General features: G+C 35.7%; 2 protein-coding genes across 4 annotated transcripts in view; one reads left to right on the top strand and one right to left on the bottom strand.

Moving 5' to 3' along the window:
- The first annotated feature begins 668 nt into the window (after positions 1 to 668).
- LOC142542774 (protein CANDIDATE G-PROTEIN COUPLED RECEPTOR 7-like) lies at positions 669 to 2,240 on the top strand. Its single transcript, XM_075649598.1, has one exon. The coding sequence runs from the start codon at positions 710 to 712 to the stop codon at positions 2,024 to 2,026; it is 1,317 nt and encodes a 438-aa protein (XP_075505713.1). The 5' UTR covers positions 669 to 709; the 3' UTR covers positions 2,027 to 2,240.
- Positions 2,241 to 5,008: 2,768 nt separating this feature from the next.
- The window catches only part of LOC142542773 (uncharacterized), a 74,969-nt gene continuing 55,414 nt past the window's right edge, over positions 5,009 to 24,563 (bottom strand). For 2 of the 3 annotated variants that reach the window (XM_075649594.1, XM_075649596.1), the window contains 20 exons: positions 20,314 to 20,435; positions 19,698 to 20,162; positions 18,483 to 19,250; positions 18,317 to 18,390; positions 17,879 to 18,224; positions 17,701 to 17,799; positions 17,476 to 17,631; positions 16,611 to 16,792; positions 12,496 to 13,005; positions 11,861 to 12,038; positions 11,623 to 11,759; positions 10,834 to 10,960; positions 9,439 to 9,660; positions 9,009 to 9,368; positions 8,523 to 8,681; positions 8,126 to 8,407; positions 7,832 to 8,044; positions 7,682 to 7,734; positions 7,072 to 7,180; positions 5,009 to 6,004 (listed from right to left, as the gene is read on the bottom strand). In XM_075649594.1, the coding sequence (XP_075505709.1) occupies positions 5,654 to 6,004; positions 7,072 to 7,180; positions 7,682 to 7,734; positions 7,832 to 8,044; positions 8,126 to 8,407; positions 8,523 to 8,681; positions 9,009 to 9,368; positions 9,439 to 9,660; positions 10,834 to 10,960; positions 11,623 to 11,759; positions 11,861 to 12,038; positions 12,496 to 13,005; positions 16,611 to 16,792; positions 17,476 to 17,631; positions 17,701 to 17,799; positions 17,879 to 18,224; positions 18,317 to 18,390; positions 18,483 to 19,250; positions 19,698 to 20,162; positions 20,314 to 20,435 (4,913 nt within the window). In that variant the 3' untranslated portion in view covers positions 5,009 to 5,653. The remainder of the gene's footprint in view (positions 6,005 to 7,071; positions 7,181 to 7,681; positions 7,735 to 7,831; positions 8,045 to 8,125; positions 8,408 to 8,522; positions 8,682 to 9,008; positions 9,369 to 9,438; positions 9,661 to 10,833; positions 10,961 to 11,622; positions 11,760 to 11,860; positions 12,039 to 12,495; positions 13,006 to 16,610; positions 16,793 to 17,475; positions 17,632 to 17,700; positions 17,800 to 17,878; positions 18,225 to 18,316; positions 18,391 to 18,482; positions 19,251 to 19,697; positions 20,163 to 20,313; positions 20,436 to 24,563) is intronic. The other variant, XM_075649595.1, reaches the window with a different exon arrangement.

Genomic DNA, 24,563 nt, shown 5'->3' with positions numbered 1-24,563 from the left:
ATCACACTATCAAATCGCACAAAAATATTGAATTTAATTACAAACTAGAGTTTCCACTCCCTCTGTGTTTCTTAATGTCAAGTTTTCACAAAAAAAAATAAAAATAAATAAATAAGAAGTCCACTAAAATTTTAAATGAAAAACCAACAAAATAATAATAATAGTAAACAAAAAAATAGGCAACCGCTTAGGTTGCCTCCCCGGAGCGGTAGTGGCAATTTCTAGGAAGCTTCACCGTTGACTGACTAACAAACAAGTACATATTTCAAATACAACTATTCTATGAATATTTATTTGAAACGAAAGATTCAAATCTATGATTTTTCATAGAAAAAACCAAAATTATAAAAAAAATTCAACCTTTTCTTTGAAAGTAGGACAAAACATCCATTAATATCAAATTTAAGACGAGATTTAAGATTTTAGTCGTAACAAACTTAATAAATGACAAAGTTTGTGTGAGACGATCTCACAGATCGTATTTTGTGAGACATGTTTTTTATTTGGGTCATCTATGAAAAATATTATTTTTTATGCTAAAAATATTATTTTTGATTGTGAATATCGAAAAAATTGATCCGTTTTTATAGATAAAAATTCTTCGAATCATCTAACAAGAAATCTACTTTTATTGACGTACTCTTAATAAATAGTATTATCAACTGAATATGTTGCTTGTCCACAGCATAGCATAGCTCAGGCCATATTCATGTCTGTGTCTGTGATCGTGCTGGTTCTCTTCTCGGTGGCTTCTCTGGCCGCAGCAGAGATCCGACACTCGGAGATCCGGAACGATGATCGACCCATAATCGCCTTCGACGAGTTTGGGTTCACACATCGGGGTCAGCTCCAGCTCAACATCACCAAGCTCTCTCTGTCCGGCCCCCCGAATCCCGACACCTCCATCCTCTCCAAGTTGGGTTTCTTCCTATGTACGCGCGACGCGTGGATACATGTCCTTCAGCAGATCGAGGATGCGGAGATCACCTGTGCACTGGGATCCGATTCAGTCAAGAAAGTCTTCACCTTTGATGCTCTGCCCAACCCTATTCCCACCGACTGGAATTTGCTCTACCCTGAATCCGATGCGGATCAGTACACTCTTGTCTTTGCTAATTGTCTTCAACAGTTTAAAATCTCCATGAATGTGCGCACCGCGATGTACAACCTGGAAGGCGGCAAGTCCGATAGACGTGATTATCTCTCGGCGGGTAAAACGGTCTTGCCTAGGGTTTATTTCCTCTTATCCATGATTTATTTTGTTTTGGCCGCGTTTTGGATCAGTGTTTTGTACAAGAAGAGGTTGACTGTCTTTGGGATCCATTTCTTTATGTTGTCGGTGGTGGTGTTGAAAGCGTTGAATTTGCTGTGCGAGGCTGAGGATAAATCTTATATCAAGCGCACGGGGTCTGCCCACGGGTGGGATGTGTTGTTTTACATTTTTAGTTTCTTGAAGGGTATCACTCTGTTTACTTTGATTGTCTTGATTGGAACCGGGTGGTCGTTCTTGAAGCCTTATTTACAAGATAAGGAAAAGAAAGTGCTCATGATTGTGATTCCGCTTCAGGTTGTAGCGAACATAGCGCAGGTTGCGATTGATGAAACCGGTCCATACGGTCAGGATTGGGTCACTTGGAAACAGGTGTTTTTGCTTGTTGACGTTGTATGTTGTTGCGCTGTGCTGTTCCCAATCGTTTGGTCCATCAAGAATTTGCGGGAGGCAGCAAGGACAGACGGGAAGGCTGCTGTGAATTTGATGAAGTTGACTTTATTTAGGCAGTATTACATTGTGGTTATATGCTACATATACTTTACGCGTGTCGTGGTTTATGCACTGGAGACTATTACTTCATATAAGTACCTCTGGACTAGCATTGTGGCAGGGGAGTTGGCTACACTGGGATTCTATGTATTCACGGGGTACAAGTTCAAGCCTGAGGCTCACAATCCATATTTCGTTATTGATGATGAGGAAGAGGACGCAGCAGCTGAGCAATTGAAGCTTGATGATGAGTTTGAGTTGTGAGCTGCCCATAATGTGCAGGATATTTGGAGAAGAATGAGGTTGTTGTCACATTTTGTGCTTTTTTCTTTCTTTCTCATTTTAGGTGCTTTTATACACTTGAATCAGTAGTGTAATTTCACAGGCTTAAAGACCACCGCTAAGTGTTGTTGATAAAAGTCCTTGGACCAGCAGATGATAATGCCCATCAATTTAATATAAATGTGGTTCATCGCTCTGTCTTTTTTCCTTTTTCCCTTGTATGATTTGATAAAGAGTTTTTGAAGTGTGACCTTTCCCTTTTTGTCGACATGGTTGCAGCCCTTTACGTGGATTTATATGGCCTGTCTTGTGAGTTCTTGTTCCATATAGGAATGAGCCAATAACTGGCCGCATTTAAAATCAGTCAAGCTGAAGATGGCCTATTGTATTTTGGTTCTTCAGTAGCAGTGTTCTAGGATGAAAGTAATTATCTGGTTTTTATGAACGAAAAATGCTAATTTTTCTTCAAATTTATGATGGATTGCCGGAAAACTTTGGCTGGGCTTAAAACTGAATCCAAGTGCTAGATTTATTTTCCTTTGCGAGTCATCTTCTAACTGTTGCCTATGTGCCAGACTAGACTACCATATCCCCTTTTATCTACTTCGATAGCACTGAATGTTCTTTTTTTCTTTTTAAATCTTTGAGATGCCAATGCCAGTGTAGTATATTTGAAGATTAAAATCTGAGCCTGTTTGGACTTTTCATGAAGTTTTCGGTTTTAGGGTTGTGCCACAGAAGTTTCTAGTTTTTTCATTTTTGTTATTTCTCAAGCTATCCCCGGTTTATTGGTTCTCTATGACGTTTATGTATGAAATATTGCTTTTAAGGCATGCACTTACGATATCTGAAAAGTTGTACGAGTTTCAGAGCTCTCTTTCCGGAGTTCAGAAAAATCTTTTGACGAGTTAAATATTTATAAGTTGTGGAAGCTACGCACTCCAAGAAGTGTTCATGTTGAGAAAAGAGCGACTTTGAAAATAACCCTTTCATTAAGATGTTTTAAGAAGACAACCTTTCACCAATTTTCACCTATTTTATCAAGTTACCAGTCGCAGTAAATCATATGAAATGTGACACTTCATGTATATAAATTATATGAAATGTGACACTTCAAGTGTGTATCTTGCAATTAGTCAGTAAAAAAAATTAATGTTTGTTATTGTATTTGCAATTAGTCAGTAAAACAAATTAATGTTTGTTATTGTATTTTTTATTTTCCAGTCTTTTAATCATTTGAGTATTACTTTCAACTACCAAATCGAAATAATGAATTTTATCTTTTATTCATTAATTTCTATAAATGGTGATCTGCAGGTTCATTAATTTTCTTTCTTCCACAGTATAGGAAATCCTCTTTGGGATCCCTCCGGTGGTGGACCGATTCAGAGCCTGGCCCTCGTCCCCCCTCATACTTCTGAAACATTATCAACTATTACGGTATGCTATATTTGTTTGTTGATATATTATATATTTGAAATGATTTGTTTTTTTATAAAATAAAAGTTTAGAATTATATTTTCTTAGTCTACACGAAGAGAAATTATTGGGTACATATTTTGTATATTCAAATTTTGTTTATCTTAGTAGACGATAAAATTATTAAAGAAAGATTGGTTTTTTGGCAATGAAATTTTAATTTTGAATTCAAAATAGTCATAATTTTTTTTTTTAAAAAAATTATATGAAACTAATATGATTTTATTTTGGGGGCCAATGAGCCACATAGGGGTGGATTTGTTTTTTTTAAAAAAACATTTATTTCTCATCTCATATTGAACTTATTTATATATATTTTGTTAGAATGATACTTGAACATATAATTTATTATATTTCACGTTTCTTATAATAGAAAAATTATTTCCCCTGGGGAATGAAATTTCAAAATGAAAATTTACAATTTTTAAAAAGGAAAAAAAAAAGATAAGATAATGACGTACGAGTTAAAAAAGAAAAAGACATAGTACCATATTTTCAATCTTCAATACCAACTTTCATGCGAAAAAAACAAACAGAAACATTTTTTTGTCTATTAAGGAGCACAAACCTTTTTTTTTTTTTCTGAAAATGTAAATTTAAGTTTGGATTTGGAGATTTTAAAAATATTTACCAATAAATAAATCAAACACAATAAATTAAACACTTAAACACAAACAATAAATTGAATAAATTAAACACAATGACAATTTAAACAATACACAACTCATAAATAAATCATCATTTTAAAAATAATATTAAAAAAATAAATTAAACACAAGAAATTAAAATTAATATTAATCTGATCTAAAAAATAAATACAATAATTAAACATTTAAACAAATCTAACACGCACAATAAAACAAACAAAAATTAAACACCAATTTAATGATATAAATTAAACACAAAGACAATTTGAACAATATACAATTAAACTCAAATATACATGCATGCACTCACACATTCATATTAATGACACAATTGAAACTCCTAAATAAATCATCATTTTAATGATACTATTAGAACAACAAATCACACAAAAAAAAATTAAAATTAATAATAAAATCAAACTTAAAACTAATAATAATATAAAAATGAACACAATTTATAAAACACAATAAATTAAACACTTAAACACAAATTAAGACAATAAATTACACACAAGAACAATTTAAACTACCATATTTGTAATTTTTGTAATTAACATGAAATAAACCTTTAAACGTGAAAATAAAATTTCTATGAGACAATCTCATTAATTTGTATTCGTGAGACGTGTAAACTCGATTTGTAACTTAAAAGTAATACTTTTACACAAATAATATTTTTTCACGGTTCTCATCTCATTAATTTGTATTCGCGAGACGTGTAAACTCGATTTATAACTTGAAAATAATACTTTTACACAAATAATATTTTTTTATTCATCTCATATAATTAACACCGTCTCATATGATATTTGTGAAAATGTAAACAAATATTACCGTAGGATCCCAAATTTTTAAATTTTATTCAGGCTCAAGAATCTCAAGTACGACCCTCATGTGGAACGCCAAATTGAAGATCTACATGCTTAACGTTTAGATTTTTTTTAAGCTGTCACATTTCCAGTACATAAATCCCATACAAAAATCCACAAGGCTTCTTATATATATATATATACAACCGATAGTTTTAATTTGCAACTGTATATTTTACTCGGCGTCGAATCACTCTGGATTTTTGCGTGATTTGTCTTCTGCTGTAGCATGTCCTGTTTTTCCCGAGTCATGATACTTTGGATTTTCGACTTTCTCGTGGGTCATGAAATTTGGTATACAATCATATTGGAGGCTTCTCCAAAGGCATGGCATATCTCATCCTTGGCTTTTTGAGTTGAGAGCTTCCATATGATGCAATTGTGGACTAGACGCATGCCATATACATTTGCCTCCTTACGTTTGGGACAACCAAAAAAGAATACTTTGACATGCACCAGTCATACTTTCAAATTTCTCATTCGGGCAATTATCGACAGGAAAATGCCGTCAACACTCACGTTGATAGCCAGCAGACCTGAACCTTCCAACTGTAATGTTTTGATTTTTGCTAACTAGTTTAATTGTAAGCTAAAATACAGTTCAAACCAGAAAATCACTGAGCATCAGATGCTTCTAGCCTCGACGGAAGAGGGTTATCAACAACCCTTCTTGGCTTCCAGTCAGATTCTTCCCTAGGTTGTCTCAAGGCAACAAATGGAAGAGCGTCACTGCATGATTGGTATATATGACATGCCCATGGATATGACTCAGGTGCAGACCAAACCTTTTGCTCTTCAAATGCAGTTTCCTCGACAAGATGTTCAGAGATGCAGTACACCAAATCCAGTTCTGGCTCTATGAAATTTGGTACGGCAACACATCCAAGTGATATATATCCCTCAGGCGCACGCGGGAGCCAAATTGATACAGGACTTTTATAGTCATCCAAGCAATTTCTCCACACCTGCACAAAGAAGGTTTTTGTAACTGTAAAGCTAAATTCAATTAAAATCAAATGGTCAAGAAACTCCTGGAACAGTCTTCTTAATAAATAGGTGCCAAATCTTTAGCCTATATAATATTCCTTGTCAAGGTCAATAATCAGTATTGCGAAAAATTAAGCAGAAATAGATGGTAACCTGAATAATGTAAATATTCAGATTTATAGATTTATAAAATTTCCAGTGTCCCAAATTAAGCATGAATCGAAGAATCTTTTGCTACACCACTTCTACTACAGTCTACTGCTACCCAGTTTAAACGTTGGCCAGGTGTCATAATATTTACCAACGTGTAATATGCATCAACTAAGTGTACTAGAAGATTGACAAGATGTTTTAAAAAAGAAGATTGAAAAGATAATAATGGAACAGGAGAAACGACGACACAATGAAGACAAATAAAATCATAAACCAGAAAGAAGTGATTTCATCTTAATCAAAAGTCTACCTTATATGATCTCCTGAATGCAGAGGAGCTGGTGAAAACAAACAAAATATTCTAATATATTACGCTATTCAGTTCAATTTTGAGCATGGAATTTCCCTGGGGTAATTAAGGCCATAACATGATGCTTCGCATAAGGCTTGGAGATATGAATACCCACCAATGAGATTACATTAAGCCGTTCAGAGATGATTCAAGATCATGACAAATGAAGAAACATGGTCACATGCTTCAAATATTGATAAAAACCATTTTATCCCAAAAGCTTGAGCTAATGGAAAATGGCCCAATCATACCTATACTTTAATACTCCCCCTCGTCTATAAACCTAAGGTTGGCGAGTATATTCTTAAAATTAATATTCATATTCAATATCTATGCGTGAAGCATTTGGTCGGAAAGTAACAAAGGCCACCTAATATAACCTTAAGAAAATATATATATGGAGATTTAAGTTTGCGTGAAGCATTTGGTCGGAAAGTAACAAAGGCCACCTAATATAACCTTAAGAAAATATATATATGGAGATTTAAGCACCAGGGATTTTGAACCTTTGATACATGTTTCTACTGATAAAGGTCTTACCAGGTCATAACCAACAGGAAGAGTAAAGAATTGATCAGAAAAACAATATACAGCTGCAACATTAGGAGGATGGCTGCCACGACGAGCTATATCTCCAATTGCAATGTACCTAAAGTAATTATGCTGTATTTAGATCAAGAGACATAAATGATAACACTGATGGCATCAGTGGCATGCAGAAGAATTTTAATTTCGATTTTAATCATAGAATAAGAGAAACTAGATTTCAGAGATTAAAGAAGAAGGTTCAGCCAACTTAAAATATATTGACACCTACTGTCTAAGAAAAGAGTACAGGATAATTTCTTTCAGAACTTGTCTACATTGTTAATCTATCTACAGATATGGACTCGTAATGAAGTCCTGGTCTCTAACAAGCAATTTTTAACCATGGAAAAATATAATTTTTTCTTAGCAAATTGCATCTAAACTTTTGTATTTGACTTAGAAGACTAAATCCAGATTCCAGCAAACCAAATTCAAAGAGAAATGAAAAATGCAAATCTTTCAAACAAAGACATAATTTTTTTTATAAGAAACGATACAAAGACATAATTAGTAAAGTGGGCAGGAAATGTGGAACTGAGAGTAATGATTCGTTGGTACTTACCCTTCTGGACAAACAGGCCGCCAGACACTACAAATTTCTCCGCTGTCCGAGCTCTGCAATAAAGGAAAATTATTTAGAACAAAATCAGTTTGCCAATGTTGCCACTACCTGGAAAATGACTGTAAAAACATCTAGATCAAAGATAATCACCTGCTTCTGACAAAGTGTGCAACGACCTTTCGATTCTTGCTCACTGCCCCATACCTTGGTAAAGTTGATACAGTGTTTCACAAATCTCCACTCACTTGAAACAGAGCCGAAAGAAAGCTCTGTTGACGTGATAATGCCTCTTTTTCGTTTCTGCGGGTCTTTACTATTGATTTCATTCTGTGTAGAAGATTCGTGTTTTTGGACTGAAGGAACCTGAAGCAAGGAAAACAATATTATATATAATAACTCGTTTACTTCTTTAATTTATATACCAGTTTAAGGAGATGTTCAGACCAGTACCATTAACCTCATTATGTCATTCTGATTTGCCTTCAACATCTTGCGCACAATTGAGCAGATTTGAACTGCTTGTGGCTCTCCCTCTGAAGTTTCTTCTGTATTACATTTTATCACTCGAACAAAATTCTCAGATCTACTAAAGCTTTTTAGATGGACTATTAAATGAGAAGCACTCGGGTAACCAGCTTTCGCCAACTCAAGTGCCAAAATATTTTCCCATGGCACATCCCACATAATCTTGCATGGTTTTTTTTCCATCCTATCAGGAGCTGCACACTTCTCACATGGCAAAGCATGGAGTCAATAATAAAGTAAAACATACAAGTGGAAGAAAAGGAAACTCAGCCAAAAGAAAAATAATAATAACAAATAAAGATGAGTAACTAACAACCTGCAGTAGCATTACTCGTCTATTAGTCACTAAAACAATCCGTTGGTAGGGTACCACAAAATGATCAGAATAGCAGTCTGACCAGGCAAATTTTGAAGGCTCTTTGAATATTTCTGTGCACCCAAAACTTCGACTTGCTTCTGCAAGGTAAAGTACCATCTGAAAAAGAGAACAAGTTAAACCATCCACATTCCACTTTCAACGAAACGTTCATGGCAGATTCACTAGAATACTAAATACATTATCCTGCTCTAAAAAATAAACCTTCCAGCAGGATTTGACAGCTTCAAACTATTCATCAGAGTTTCAACAACAGTTTGCACAACTAAATATTCCACACCTCCCCAGAAAGTTCATAAATATCCTGGAGCATTGCACATTTTTATAGTTCCCTTGGTGAAATTTTGATCCCAACTAAATGTTGAAAGCATTCAAGAAAATAATGAATAGAATATGTAATGAAACATCTTTGATGTAATGATTTACCTGCCCAACAGCTTCTCTCTCTGAGTACTCTCTAAGTATATTGTCCACATGAAATGCCCGTGGATTCCGTATTCTCTGGAGGTTTTTCTTGTTGTTGAGAATTTCTAAGCACCTGGAACAACTTGCACTGAATCCATCAACAGTCAAAGAGACGAAGTCTAATGCTCCACTCACTGGCTGTACAAAAAATCCCAGGAAAGCTTGTCCAAGCCCATGGGCTAGGCCAAGTAGACCGCTTTGTCTGGCACTCTGCACAGGTTTCCTCACAACCCCTGACACACCAAAAGCAACGCCTTGTGCAAGAGCTTCCGTTCCTTGAACAAGTCCATCACCAACACCTGTGATCCTCCTCGACCACACCTGGAATCATTACTAAGTGTCATACAAACATGAAGTTACTATGATTGAGAAATACCGGAAGCATAGTTACCTGCTTTGAACGAAGCTTTAAAAACTGCCCATCAGTCGATAGCTCAGCAAAACCTTTACTAAGTGAAGACAAAGTGGAGCTTGTCACACCAAGTACATCTACTGAAAAAATGATATGTAATGGATTATGGATCAGATCTCTCCAAATACGGTTTCCAACAGCGGAAATAATAGAACTCTTCCTTAGAAATCTGTCTCTGTGCATTACTTTTCGAAGATGGACCTGAAAGAGGTATTTTCATCAAGGTTATAGGATTTCTAATTTATCGAACTGATTTGAACATAATTTCTTTGTTATACTACAGAATAAAGAAACGATATAGAAAGAAGATGATGTTGCAGTCACGATATTGTCAGAATAAACTTCAGATTGAGAAATTACAATTTACAAGATTATCATTGAAACAAATCAAATAAACAGAGAGGTTGTAGACAACTTTGATATATATTAATTCTGCAGAAGTTTATAAGTTAAGTAGCATATTATGAAAACTATGTATTTTTACAAAATCTGTAAAACATTCTGAAAACTCATCACTATTTCTCTAAAACGTTGAAAATATAAATCAATTTACCAAACACAATATGTTACAACCCAAGTTTAGTTTATAAAAAAATATAGAATGTTAATTTAAAAGGCAATTCTACACAGTAAGCACATCATTTTTTGATAGAAAACTAAATTTATTATAATAATGAAAAAGTTACACAATAGACGCAGGATGAGTAATTCTCAACAGCGTTACAAGAAAACATAGCTAAAGCACTACGTTATAGTAAGCACATCTTTCAATTATAATACCATCATAAAATTACTCAACATATAGAAGTATCCTTTTTTCTAATAGTTACTGTTTTTACTTTCCAATTATTGCAGGAGACAAAATCACACGTGAATTATTCACGACTATGCCCCTTAATGAAAAGCAATGCATTAATCTTTTATGCAAACAGTAAGAAGTCAAACTTCATCAATATGTAAAACAACAATCTCACTAAAAACCCAAACAAATTCAACTAGAAAAAACTTAATTTCAGAAATATGACGAAAAGGCGGGTAAAAAAATAATAAAAATACCTCAACCACATCCCCATGATTGATAAGAATCAAATGGTGAAACAAAGATATTTTATCCTAAATTAGGTTAACAATCCAAAAACTAACTTCTTTTCTACCACAGAAATGATATAAAAAGTATGAAAAGAGCTGAGATTAACAATATATTGTTTTGATATTTCAAAATGCAAAGTTAATTGAATTTTCAATTATACCTCAAAGAGAATGAGAAATTTAAAGCTCGCAGCTAAAAAGAAAAGTTACATCTCTGGAAAAAGAACACCCCCCCACTAAATAAAAACTATCAGTGTTGTCCACCCACAAACAACCAGCTCGCACCTGGATTTTAAATGCATTCCCAACAGCTGAGAGTAAAGGGCTCCATACACCAAGAAGTCCGTGTGGTCTTTGACCTGGTGCAGTCTCCAAAGAAACTTTTAGCCTCACCTCGGAAATGTCTATCAAGCTGAAAGGATATGGACAAGTAACTGATCAGAACTCTTCTCAGAGATTTAGGAGGTTTTGCTTAGTTTGCAGAAAGAACACTTATTTCCAGTTGGAAATCTTGAATACAAAGGAAAGTCAATATTCCTCATCGTGCAAGGGAAGTTAAATCATATCTTTTTACTTTTTGTAAATCCCTCAGATTAGGTTCAAAATTTCCTAGATAAGTTTTTCCTTATTAGTATTTCCCACTCCTTCATATAAATCTACAACTAATGTTGTTGAATAATATACACAATATAGATGCTTTTTAATCTCTCTTTAACTCAATTTCCTTTCCAATACAAGAGGACGAACACAACAAAATCTTCACAACTGAAAGAAAACTGAAACAAAACTGCTATGATTTGTAAGTGTCAGAGGATAAAAACAGGCTAGTCCTGTAAAAGGGCGAGAAAAAAGAGAACAATATGAAACTATATCAAGTTTTCACACCGAGAAGAAATTTTGGAAGCTATATCATGTTCATAAATAAAGAGCATGCACAGATTCGCTATTTATGGACCATACCAACATCTGCCTTTAACCATTATATTAGTACGGAGAAATTAGGAATTTCCAGCAAGTATCAATGAAAATAGCAACTAAATGGTTATTTCTGTATCACATTCAACTGGTGCTTACTCTATACGTATCTCAGGATCAACTTGAGAGACACTGGAATTTTGAGGAATGCTGTCTAATTGAAGACTACTGTAGAAATCTATCAGAGCCCAGATGATTGGTTCATGGATGTTAACCCTCCAACATTTATCAGTCACCTGCCATAATACAAAAAGATTAGCAACATGAATTGTGAGTTATACTCTTCTTGTAAGTACCCAGTTAAGTGTTGAAACTGAATTATGTTGGAGGACATTACTCGTATATAAACATATGGGTAGATCTGGAGACCATCAAGGTTTTCATTGCGCATGGTTAAAGTCATCTTAAACACTGGATGATGCATATCAGGGGTCTGTTCAGGTGCCAGAAGAACAGGCATCGCAGTCAAAGGGAGCTGATTGTCTAGCTGCATGTAACCAAACATAAGCTTGAACCTGTCAAAGCAAAAGCAATCAGTGAATCAAACCTAGACAGAAATATGTAAATTGTCCATTACATAGAATCAGATATTCTGCCCATCCTTGAAATTTTATTTTAACTGGAGAAAGTGATGAGATGCAGAAGTATCTGGTTAAGGATGCAGATGAGGAATGCATTGAAAAACCTGGTAACATGCTTAGCTCCAACTTTGACCATCTAATTTCTTTGAAAAGAACAAGTACCATGCTCTAAAGATAAACAAATTGATATCAAAAGCCAGCTGGCAATATAAACAAATAATAACATACTATGCAATTTGTCTACCGTAAAAACTTAAAATATGAAAATAAAAACACATCGAGTCAATGTAGCAATGGACACAGCCCCAAATACTGACTAAAACTTTGTCTTAAAGAGTCCAAGCACCAGATGACATAACAGTGTCAAGAGATAACTTGAAGATACTGAAACCTGCTGGTAGTTCCACCATCGTAGCCAGTCGAATAGGATATGAAGACCCTCTCCATGTACAAGTAGGCAACTTCTCTTGGTTTATGGTCCACAACAGAAATTCCGACAACTCCTAACTCGACTATAAGCTCCAGTGCAGACCTCTCCTCTTGCAACTTACTGTGGATTTGAGAACCATCCCCCAGCCTTAGAGATCCACCCCCATCTACTGATCTTGTCACTAGCATACTTTCAACCAGAAAGCTAACAACTTTAACATCACTGGTATTTTTCACATTGATATACAAACCCGAATTGCCATCTAGACAGGACAACCCCAGTTTATTCAAATCATATTTGCAGATCGCGGTATCACTGGCACTATGGACTTTGGCATCAATAATTTTTTGACCATATGGGTCTTCCCAAGAAAAAGCCGTCGTTGAAAGAGGCTTTAACTGAATCCAAGCATCATCCCCAAATCCAGTTTGGCGAAAGCTAATAGTACAGTTAGTTGTTCTGTTCTCAATCCTGTCAGGAAAGAATCATAATAAATTAAAATTAAAGAAATGGATAGAAAGCACACTACCTTATTTAAGTGTTAGGTTTCTGTAATGCCAGAATAAAAAAAGAGGTTTATCCATAATCTTAAATTAGTAATATTTGATGTATTTATTTGATCGATCATACACCTGATTGAAATTCCTAACATTTATATTTTATGCTATGTAGCAAAATAACCAAGACAGATGAGATATTTACAATACACGAAGAAACTTGTTGGTTTCTGTAAGATGGCAATTCCGCCCTCGCAGTGGATGACTGGATAGGAGTTAGGTCATAATCAAGCTATCAGGACTTCAGTAATGCCTTCAGAAAATTTAAATTGAACACTAAAATTTATAGAGTATAGCGTCTTCATTAATGTCATTAAGGCAAAGGTCAAGGAATTATTTCCTAGCAGTGACCATATGGTACAGTTACTAGGGAGGATATGGGTGGTAAGCATGCAGGAACAACCAACGGCTTCCTAGCAGAAAGCCCGTGTATGGAGTCAGATGTTTGCTAATTTGGAACTAGAAGTGGCAATGATTTTATAGGATTAAAACTATTAAAATGGCTTTAAGAAAGATAAGAAAAACATATATATTTCTTCTACAGACTCCATGGTCGTCCGAAATCGTGTCGGAAAAAGATTTGGTGGTACACGACCTCGAGCTCACATTTCAGAAATGTTAAAACCGGACAACCAAGAGAATCACATTCCACTGATGGACTGTCTAATGACTAATGAGGCCTACAAACTCTCCGGATCCTTATGGAAAAACTGGAATCTCCTTCCACCACAGATACTAAGTCCAGTCCTTCTAATCCTGCACATTCAGATATACCTTGAACATCTGCTCATACTGCCTAAAATACTAGTGTTAATATTGCTGCTCCAAATGGTGTCTAAATGAAAAAATCGACATCTCCTTGAAGTTGCTAGGACCTGTATGTTGACCATGAATGTTCCGAAGGTATACTGGGGTGATGAGGTCCTCAACTCTGCCTATCTTATTCACCTCATGCCATTAAGAACCTTAATTTTCAAAAGTACGTCAGGGTTTACTCCAGGTAGTCATTTTTCGGTTATCCCTCCAAAAGTGTTTAGGTGTATTTGCTTTGTGCATGTATATATTGGGGTAAACTCGATTCCAGAGCCTTGAAATGTATCTTGATTGGGTATCTGCAATACAGAATGGGCAAAAATGTTATCATCCACCCACTAGAAAGTTCTATGTTAGTATGGACGCAGATGTTACCATTCTAGAAGCCGAAGCTTTTTTCCCTTTGCTCCCATCACATGTTTAGGGGGGAATGGCCAGATGGAACAGGTGAACTCCTTTGGTCAAACACTTTGTGAATTACCTATAAAGTGTTCGTGGGGAGCATGGAAGTGATGGAAAGGTTTTTGATGCAGAACAAGATCAAACAGATCGATTGGATCGGCCTAATTTGATAAGATAAGCTCACGATAAAAAGGAGAATGCTATCGTGAATAACACTCTACCTAGCCAATCAAACTCGGGCTCAACTCCAATGGAATCAGGTAATCCACCTTCTCTTTCTGTTCACAATTTACCTTTTTGAGTCACCATCATTCCATAATACTCGTGATAATGATCTTGATCTTCCAATAGCTATTAGGAAAAGAATCAATCATGTATGCAACATCTCATTTACGTCTCCTTGTCACTCTCCTACATAGTTTTTTTGTCTTCTGAGTTATATTCCACAGAGATAGAAGGAAGCTGTCAATGATCCACCATGGAAAAATGCCATGGTGGAGGAGATGAAAGCCTCGGTCAAAAAAAGAACCTGGTAGGTTGTTGAACTACCATTGGACAAGAAGCTGGTAGGATATAAGCGGGTGTTCACAGTTAAGCATAGAGCAGATGGTTCTGTTGAAAGGTTAGAGGCCCGATTTGTGGCAAAAGGTTACACCCAGACCCATGGTATCGATTACCAAGAAACTTTTGCATCGACTGCCAAGATGAATTCACTAAGGGTTCTCGTATCTTGGGTGGCTAATCTTGGATGGGATTTATAGCAGTTCGATACTCAAAATGCCTTCCACATGGTGAGTCAAAGACCTTGGCAAACAGAGATATTTCCTTGGGATAGAGGTTGCTCACTCAGAAAAGGGCATATTTATCTCTCAAAGAAAATATATCCTAGAATTACAAAGAAAGTATGAATGTTAGTCTGTAAACCAGCGGATATTCCCATTGAGGCCAACCATAAATTGAAAGAAGATGGTGGGGAATTAGTTGACAACTTGACATTGATCGTTATCCAAAGACTAGTTGGAAAATTGATTTATCTTTCTCATACACGGCCTGACATGGTCTATGCAGTGAGAATGGTGAGTCAATTTATGCACCGCCCATGAAATATACACCTTGAAGTAGCCTTTCGAATTCTACGGTATCTCAAATCTATCCCTAGGAAAGGACTACTCCTTTCAAACAATGGTCGTTCGCAAATAGAAGCGTTCACTAATGTTGATTGGGTAAGATTTCCCGAAGGTCTACTTCTGGATATTGTGTCTTCATTGGTGGAAATTTGGTCACTCAAAGAGTAGTCAAAAGCAAAGTGTGTTGCTAGATCAAGTGCTGTAGCAGAATATATGCCTATGACACAAGGAGTTTATAAGATTTATGGATTAAATGGTTGATGCAAGAGATTAACCTTTTTCAAGAAAAACCTTTATTGTTACATTATGACAATAAAGGAGCCATTAGTATTGCTCATAACCCAATTCAGCATGATGGTACTAAACATATCGAGATCGATCAATTATTTATCCAGGAAAAATTGGATAATCAAATTCTAAGAATCAGCTACTCAAATTCTAGAAGACAAACTAACAAATGTATTTGGGCTTGTTTGGTAATATGTTTCATCCTTATGTATACAAGATGTGTATGGCAGATACAAATACACCATCTCGAGGGGAGTGTTGATAGACATAATTTCAGGAATTAATTAGGACGCAATCATGTAAATTAGTATATGTAGCAATTAGGGATTTTATTAGTACAATAATTTTGTGTTGGTTGTACTATAAATACGAGTTGGTGGAACGAGATAATTAACCCATTTATTCAAATGCCATGTACCACTACTTGTAACAATTTTTTTTGAAAAGATTCTCTCTACAATTTTAACATGTAGAGAATATGTTCAATCTAAAGATCAAACTCTAATTTGTATAAAAGCATCGATTTGACCCCAGAAAATAATCTGATTTCCCACAGATATTCGGTATGTTAATTAGCACAAAACACTGAAAATCGAGATCTCCACTCTGTTGGCAGAAGAAGGAGCTGCTGATGAGGGACACGGTTGGAGGGGTCTATGTGACTAGTTGGTGCTGGGAGTGGAGCGTGGTGTCACGTTTATTTTTCTTTATTTTTATGAACTATAGAAAGTGGGTTAGCAAAAAACTTTCATGCAAGATCCGTGATACTAAAGCCAATTTTCAAATGTCATTCTAGGCATCACAGAAAAAAATCGGTAACATAAAGAAATACTCTGAACAATGCAAGGACATTAGATCAGTCAGTGAAGGGATACGAAATAATGAGTACCTAATGGGGCCTTTAGAAGATCCAAGACGGAATACTACTATAAATCGAGATCCCTCCTCATAACCTCGAATCTCTGTACGTAAGAAACTCCGTATACCATCATGTTTCTTTAGTGCCAGCGTGACAGTGTCCTCCTTCACTATTTGAAGAGGAAATGACCATTCAGTATCATCCAATCGTACCTATACAAGCAACAAGAGTTCAGTTATTGTAACTTATCGTACCAGAGAGGTGAAACATATATGCTTACAATAGGAATGCACAATTTTCATACAAATTCTCCCGACATTAATCATTTCTTTTTCTCCTCTTATTTTATCACAATTGTTTCCGGCCACTAAAATTCTTGTACATAAATACTTTCGTAACCCGAGTCCAAAAATTAAAGGACTCTATAACTCAAAAGATGTTTACTGTGTACATATGGACATTATGTACGATTTATTTCACAAATAACATGAGTAACATACTGGCCATCTTACATTTACAACTATTATATTTAGTGAAAATCAAGTCAGTGCATATAAACAACCAGAAAACAAAATAATTTGATCAGTTAGAGAAATATGCATACAGAGCTCTAAGTCTGATTTGTTTTTCATTGCTCTACCCTCAACCATGTTTTTAGTAGCGGAATCACCAATAATATTTCAACAAAAATGAAACTTCAACAGAAATATCTTTATAGTAACATTGGAAATTATTTTCTTCATTTTTTATTTAGAATAACAAGTTAAAAAAAAACAATAAAATGGATTTCAGACGTAAACTTATAGCCTATTGCTTATTTAAAATTTTTGCAAAGCTTGTACATTCTCCTCTCAAAATAAGGTATCTTGATGCATGAGAAAACTGCTCTATTCACCTGAATTTCATTAGGCTCATCCATTTCTTGATGCACAAAGGAGACTCTAGTGTCAGATGCCCGCAAAACCTTAGATTCATCTTCACTGTTGAACTTCAAAAACATATTTTGACCCACTCTGTTTGTAAAAGTCATGAATGGTCTGACTGAAATAACCTGACAAAAGGAACAAAAAAGTTCACTATCGCCAATCCACAAATCTGAGTTTAACCCAAAATAAGTTACCTTTGTTGGAACAGATTGGTAAGGGCAAGGCTTGGCAGATACAAAAAGTTGCATGCAATTTCCATCTGCGTTATAAGCGAGAAGGTCCAGGGAACCATCCTGAAATCCAAACGTCAAAATGTGACGTATCACTATTATATGGCTTATGGATTAGATGCAAAATTATGCTGCTATTTACCATGTCTCCTAGTGGAGAAAGATCCTTCACAGGGCCAAACCGCTCTACTCCAGTGTGGTTTATTGATGCTGAGAGGCCCAATGACTTGAAATTTAATGCAGATGCAATTGTATGACCATCGTACATCTCCTCATCAGTAATCTCCTCGAGGATGACTTCTTTGGTCCTTTTAGTCTGAAAGGACAGTTGAAACTTTTTCGATCTTTTAAAGCTGGAGTCAATAAGCCTGAAACTAAGTGGAGGGCACCTCGCAACCCTAATCCAATAAGGCGAATATACTTTGATGATCTTAGGTATCAGAGGCCTTTCCTCGGAATGGTTTTGCTCAATTATTATTTGTACAATCCTGCACCAATAACTTATGTTCTTAAGAATGCAAAAACACACAAAAATTTCCCAAGAAAATTAAAAACATAATTTATATGCCGAAATTCACACCTTCCCGAAACAGAGCTTCTAAAATTCATTGTCTTTGAAGGCGAACATGAAGATTGTGATATAAGAATGGCCTCCTAGAACAGAATGTTTACATGTAAGGACGGGCTACATATCATGCTATTGAAAAAATTAAAATTTTGCTAAGACAACATATTCTCAGACTCACTTGTAGTGGAAGCCACCCTGCTTGCGGAAGCAAAGAGAAATAAAGAGGATTTCTTATGTCAGAATTATACATCTTGACTGTTTCCCCAGCACTAAAAACCCCTCTAAAGCTGGAAAGAAAATGTCCACTGGTTTGCATCTCAAGAAGAGAAATTTCAGTCATAAAAGGGAGATAGTTGGCAACTGATACTGGTGATTTGATGACAATTGCCCAATCATGAATTGGATTAAAATGAATGTCCTTCATGATTTCAGTCGCTTTCGTGCTCAAACTAAACCACATACCACGTAATCCATGTGATGAACTTTCACCTATTTCTGAGCAACACAATAAGCTTTCAGACTCCACAAGATTTGAGACACAAATTTCGGAAACTTCTTTTGACCTATCCATATCCTCAGCCTGAGTTGACATATCCATTGCAGAACTCCATAAATATTTGTCAGTAGTTTCTGAAGGTCTTAACTGCAACACATACAACGCCGAAGAAGCTAGGCAAGGTACAGGAAGGGGTAGAACTTCACCAGGTTTTAGGGGACCAAGAACTATCTCTGATTTAAAGTCCTCAAATACTCGTTTCCTATTCCTTGTCCACCTCCTTTGCCTTGCATAATTCGCATGTTTTAATGGATTGTAAGATTCTGGCCACCCCAAATTTTCTAAGTCTGGAGCATAAACCCATCCATCAGAAGTGTTGACAGCAGATTTATCAACAGACCACTCATCAAGCCACTGCCAACCTGAGGCCAATTGAACTCCATCCACTCCCTGAAGATAAAAATATCGATAAAATATTTAACCAACTAAAACAGCAAAACTAACATCATGCAGGCAGATTGTTTAAGTAAATATTTTTTTTGAAAAATAAGCGAACCCATTGCCAGGCTTCATTCACAAAAATAATGCATGAAGCTGAATTGGAACTCCCATAATCTCTTTTCATGATATAGTTTGATTATGTCTATGGAAAAGTGATATTGTCCATTTTTAGAAAATAAAAAAGTTATAGCCGCAAAGATCTGTAACAGTAATTTCAATTCTCATCTTCAAATAAAATTCTCTCCATTGCAAACTGAAAAAGTAACTACAGAAATGTTTTTTCATTTGTTACAGTTTCAGAAACAAGCAAGTGTAACAGGAAGAATGCCATTAATTTTAGCCGTTTCTCTTACATTTTTGTCCGATTCTTAACACAGTTTCAGTTTATTCACTTACCTCCTTGTCATCATTACAAGGAACCCAACCAATACCAGGATTGAACTTTTCCGATTCAAAATACTCGTCTGTTGTTGTAACTTCATTGTCATCAGAAGGAGCCTGATTTCTCTCATCAAATATTTGCTTTGCATTTCCATTTGAAGCTTTGAGTTTGAGGCATAAATCTAGGGTAACGTCGGTGGTGTTTTGAACGGACACAAGAGATCTGATGGCAATATATCGATTTCCATCATGTACACTCACTTCACTTGCAACTACATCACTGCCTAACTGCCAACATGCTGCAGGTGCACCATAGTTTAGCCTCACCATGGTCCATGGTCCCTCTCGAGCGGGACTGATCTGAACCGAACCAGATTTTCTATATTCATTAACTGATTTCTCAGTAATCTCAGATTCAGTTCTGAGTGGTAAGAACACGGCACATTTAATTCTACCGAGTTTTCCGGATCTCAAATCCAGCTGCAGAGAAAATCATAAAGTGAGAGTGGTAAAAGAAAGCAAATTCCATTTAGCTACAACTTATTTCTTCAATTCTTACTGGTTCCACAAGAAAACAAGCACATATAAATTTGTGACTGCTTGAGTGTGTGAGTTAGAAAGAGATAAGCACCTCGGATTCTCCTGGGGACAACTCTAGCCACATAAACTGATCTAAATGATTATGTGGATCAGAGTTGTTTTGAGACCCAGTGAACTGTTTCAAAGAAGATAAAGAGTGGCCGATAAGTTCACCTATCACACAAATAAAATGAATGTCAGCAATGGGAAAGGCATAAGAATAGAAGAAAGACATATATGTAAGAATGACCCCTCGAACTCCAATAAATTTTAAAACATCTCTCTATTTTCTACATTACAAATATTTAGCTCTCATCCATGCTAATTTTAAATCTGGATTACTTGATCATTATTATCAACTGCTATCAACAAGTTTTTGTTGCAATCTCATATTGCCTTCTCCATAAACTGTGAGTGTTTATAAGTTCAAGAATTCCCACTAATAGATCAATCTTTCAGATTTACACGCATGCATGAAATATCTCAGGCAGTTGATGTTTATTAGTGTGGCAATTACGATATCATCTGGTTATAGTAAATCTATAGCCACGAGCATGCCAAATCCTCATCAACAAAAAGTAATGGGACAAATTCTCTCTTGTATGCATTATATTAAATTATTTTTTGGTACTTCATTGAAGACAAAACATTTCATCTCAATTACCACTCATTTGAATGATGCTACATATGAAGATTTGGGATGAGGGTGATAGCTGCATTATGGCTTGACTTCTAAACAACATGGGTGATAGGGTCTGCTAACTGCCAAAAAGATTTAGGATATGCTAAAAAACATTATGGAATGAGAAACACCTATAAAGTGTATAAATTCTATGAAAATCATTTACGCTATACCAAGGTGAGTGTTTATATTCTATGAAATCCTTTTCATGCTATACCAAGGTGAGAAACGTTTATCAATTATTATGCTAAAAAATAAAACATCTACCAATTAGTTATGTTCTATGAAAAACTTTCAATGCTACAAAGATTTTTAGAATTATGTTTCTACTTGCTGCAAAAAAGATTTAGGATACGCTAACAAACATATATGGAATGAGAAAAACATCTATAGAGTGTATAAATTCTAAGAAAATCTTTTTATACTACACCAAGGTGAGAAACATCTATCAGTTATTTATATTCTATGAAAAACTCTTTATCTTTATGCTACAACAAGGACTTTAGAATTATGTTTCTACTCGATGCCAAAAAGATTTAGGATACTCTAACAATCGCATATGGAATGAGAAAAACATCTATGAAGCGTAAAAATTCAAAGGAAATCTTTTACGCTATACCAAGGTGAGAGAACGCTATACCAAGGTGAGAGAACATATATCGAGTGTTTAAATTCTATGAAAATCTTTTTATGCTATACCATGGTGAGAAACATCTATCAATTATTATGCTAAATAATAAAAAATCTATTAATTATTTATGTTCTATGAAAAACTTGTTATGCTATAACAAGGCGAAAAATCTGAGCTTGATTATTACTCATTGCCCAACAATAATTTTTATGTGTAGGCTTGTATCAGCCACTGGTTTTGGATTTGCAAGTTCTCAAGGAGTATCATGAAGGTCTTGCTTTCTCAAAATTCTTATACTAAATTTGGATTTCTAACTCAGAAGCAAACATAGGTCAGGTACAATTGTAACTTTCTACACTATTGGTGGTCCACCGAGTGTCAATTAATACTAGATCTATGACATCTCTTGAGACATTGTCTAATCAATCAAAAATGATTGTAAGCGGACCTGGCCATGGACATGGACCTGCTTCCGATAGGGAAAACATATAGATTCAGTAAGAAATCATGGATGAAGTGTTTGCTTCGATTTAGGATCTTGATCTTACATTTATACTGGTCATAAAAATCAGGTGTCTAAAAAGTGAAGTGCTAAACTAGGGAAACCAGATTGGGCTCACGTAAATGTTACAAAATTAGTGGAAAACACATTTTGTTGCTCAAACTACGCAAATTGTTTAGGTTTCTCTCGAAGAGAATGAAAAATTTCTCCACTTTTTTTTTATATAGGAAACTAAACTTTATTATCAAAATAAAATTTTTAAAATAGTAGCTGATGAGTAATCCGCAAAACGAGTGTTGTTTCAATCAAGAAACATTACCACACTATTGTCATGACCATAAAAATTTTAAATCCCTAACTAAGTCTGAAATAGATAAATGATTAAACTTTGTCAGCTTAGTTGCCCAATTCGCAAATCTGAATTTGATCTTCTCCCAGACGTCATCCACGGTCTCTGACAAGTCTGCGAATATTCTGTTATTTCTCTCCAGCTAGATTGACCAAAAAGTGCAGGGTATTACCAAGTATCAGAAGCTGTTAAATCTTCACCCGGTTGAACGGCCCGGCTCCATAATGAACATGTCTTGTGCCCTTCTCGGAAAAGCCCATTCAAATCCCAACTCTTGCAACACTTTTGTCCAAATACCTCTCAAAAAAGAGCAGAGCACCAATATATGGTCCTGATTCTCTTCTTGCTTCTGACATAAAGTGCACCATTGCGGGCATAACACACAGACAGGCGACCTTCTCTGCACCGAGTCACAAATGGGGAATTTCCCCAAAATCACAATCCACGAGAAAACTTGAACCTTTTGTGGGATAGGTACTTTCCAGATATTATCATAATAGGGGAATGATGGGAAGTTAGAAGTTGGAAAGAAAGAATCCTAGAAAGATCGAACAGAAAACAGACCTGAAGAGTCTCTTAACCAAACTCTTAAATCCCCCGTGCCCACACTCTAACCTAACTGAGTCAAGACCCCTAAAAGATCAGCGAACTCACCTAGTTCGACCTCATTTAAATCTCTTCTAAAACGCACGTCCCATTGAAAGATAGAATTAACTCCACTAACGACAACATCTAAAAAGTTACGGATAAGTTTATTAACTGAGGTGCATATCCGAAGTAAGAACGAGAGATAAATTTCCAAGGGCTTCTGAATGTCGAATTCCTGGCCAACCCCACGTCACACTCATTATCTTGAAGACCATAAATGATTATTATAACTTTTTTCCACTGAACCTCTCCACCACTTCCCCTAATAGTGCTATGTTCCTCAAAAAAATATTCCCCAATCCCAGTCATCCCGTGTCCTTCGGTTTACAAACCTGATCCCACCCAACAATATGGCAATGCGTGTCCCCGTCTGCTCCATCCCACAAGAAATCCTCCATCAATTTTTCCATCTTTTTTGCCACCCGGCTTGGCACTTTAAACAGAGACATGAAGTAAGATGGCATAACGCAAAACACTGATTGTATCAAAGTAAGTCGACCCCCCTGATAGGAATGCCTTTTTCCAGCTTGATAGTTTTTTTGCTATTTTGGATATCACGGGTTCCCAAAAGTTCCCAACGGAACCTCGAGATACTTAATCGGCCGAATATCTTTTTTGCACCCAATAGCCTGCCCCAAACCATCGACTTCCTCTTCCGAAAAATTAACCCCCAAAACCACACTTTTTCCAAATTAATTGTCAAGCCCGAAGGAATTGAATATTTCCACTAATACCATCACATGCCTCTCTGACTGAACCAAAAACAAAGTATCATCCGCAAATTGGATATGCGAAATTTCCAAATTTCCTCTCCCTATTTCGAGTCCTCTTAATTCATTCAATGCCTTGGCCTTGTCTACCAACCTCCCCAAACCATCAAGAACTAAATTAAAAAGGAAAGGGGATAATGGATCTCCTTGTCTAAGACCTTTCTCTCCTTAAAATTTTCCCTTTGGCATTCCGTTAATGAAAACCGAGAAAGACACATTAGACATGCACCCCATAATCCACATCTTCCATCTATTTCCAAACCCTTTCTTTTGTAGCACATAATCTAGAAATCTCCAATCGACATTGTCACAAGCCTTTTCCCAATCAACTTTAAGGACTCAACCTTTCTTTTTTTCCGTCGATATTCCTCAAAAATCTCATTCGCAATGAGACAGCAGTCCATAATCTGTTTCCCTTTAATAAAAGCACACGGGTTTTCCGCTATTGTACTTGCCAAAACTTTCTTCAGTCTATTAGTCAAGACTTTGGCCAATATCTTATACAAGCTCGTCGTTGTCAAACTAATTGGTCAAAAATCATTTACCTTAATCGCTTCTTGTTTCTTTGGAATTAGGCAAATATAGGTTTCGTTTGTGATGCCATTAACAAATCCTTCAAAAAATTCAGCAAACACCTTCATTAGATCCGCTTTGACCGCATCCCAACTTTTTTGAAAGAAAGCCAATGTAAATCCGTCCGGCCCTGAAGCTTTGGATCCA

The sequence above is a fragment of the Primulina tabacum genome, chromosome 4 (assembly GCF_025594145.1).
Source record: "Primulina tabacum isolate GXHZ01 chromosome 4, ASM2559414v2, whole genome shotgun sequence".
Lineage (NCBI taxonomy): Eukaryota > Viridiplantae > Streptophyta > Magnoliopsida > Lamiales > Gesneriaceae > Primulina > Primulina tabacum.
This window is presented reverse-complemented; position numbering and strand designations above follow the sequence as displayed.

What these genes read in the sequence shown, in the direction of transcription:
- LOC142542774 (XM_075649598.1), top strand. Translation starts at nt 710, where the DNA reads ATGTCTGTGTCTGTGATCGTGCTGGTTCTCTTCTCGGTGGCTTCTCTG.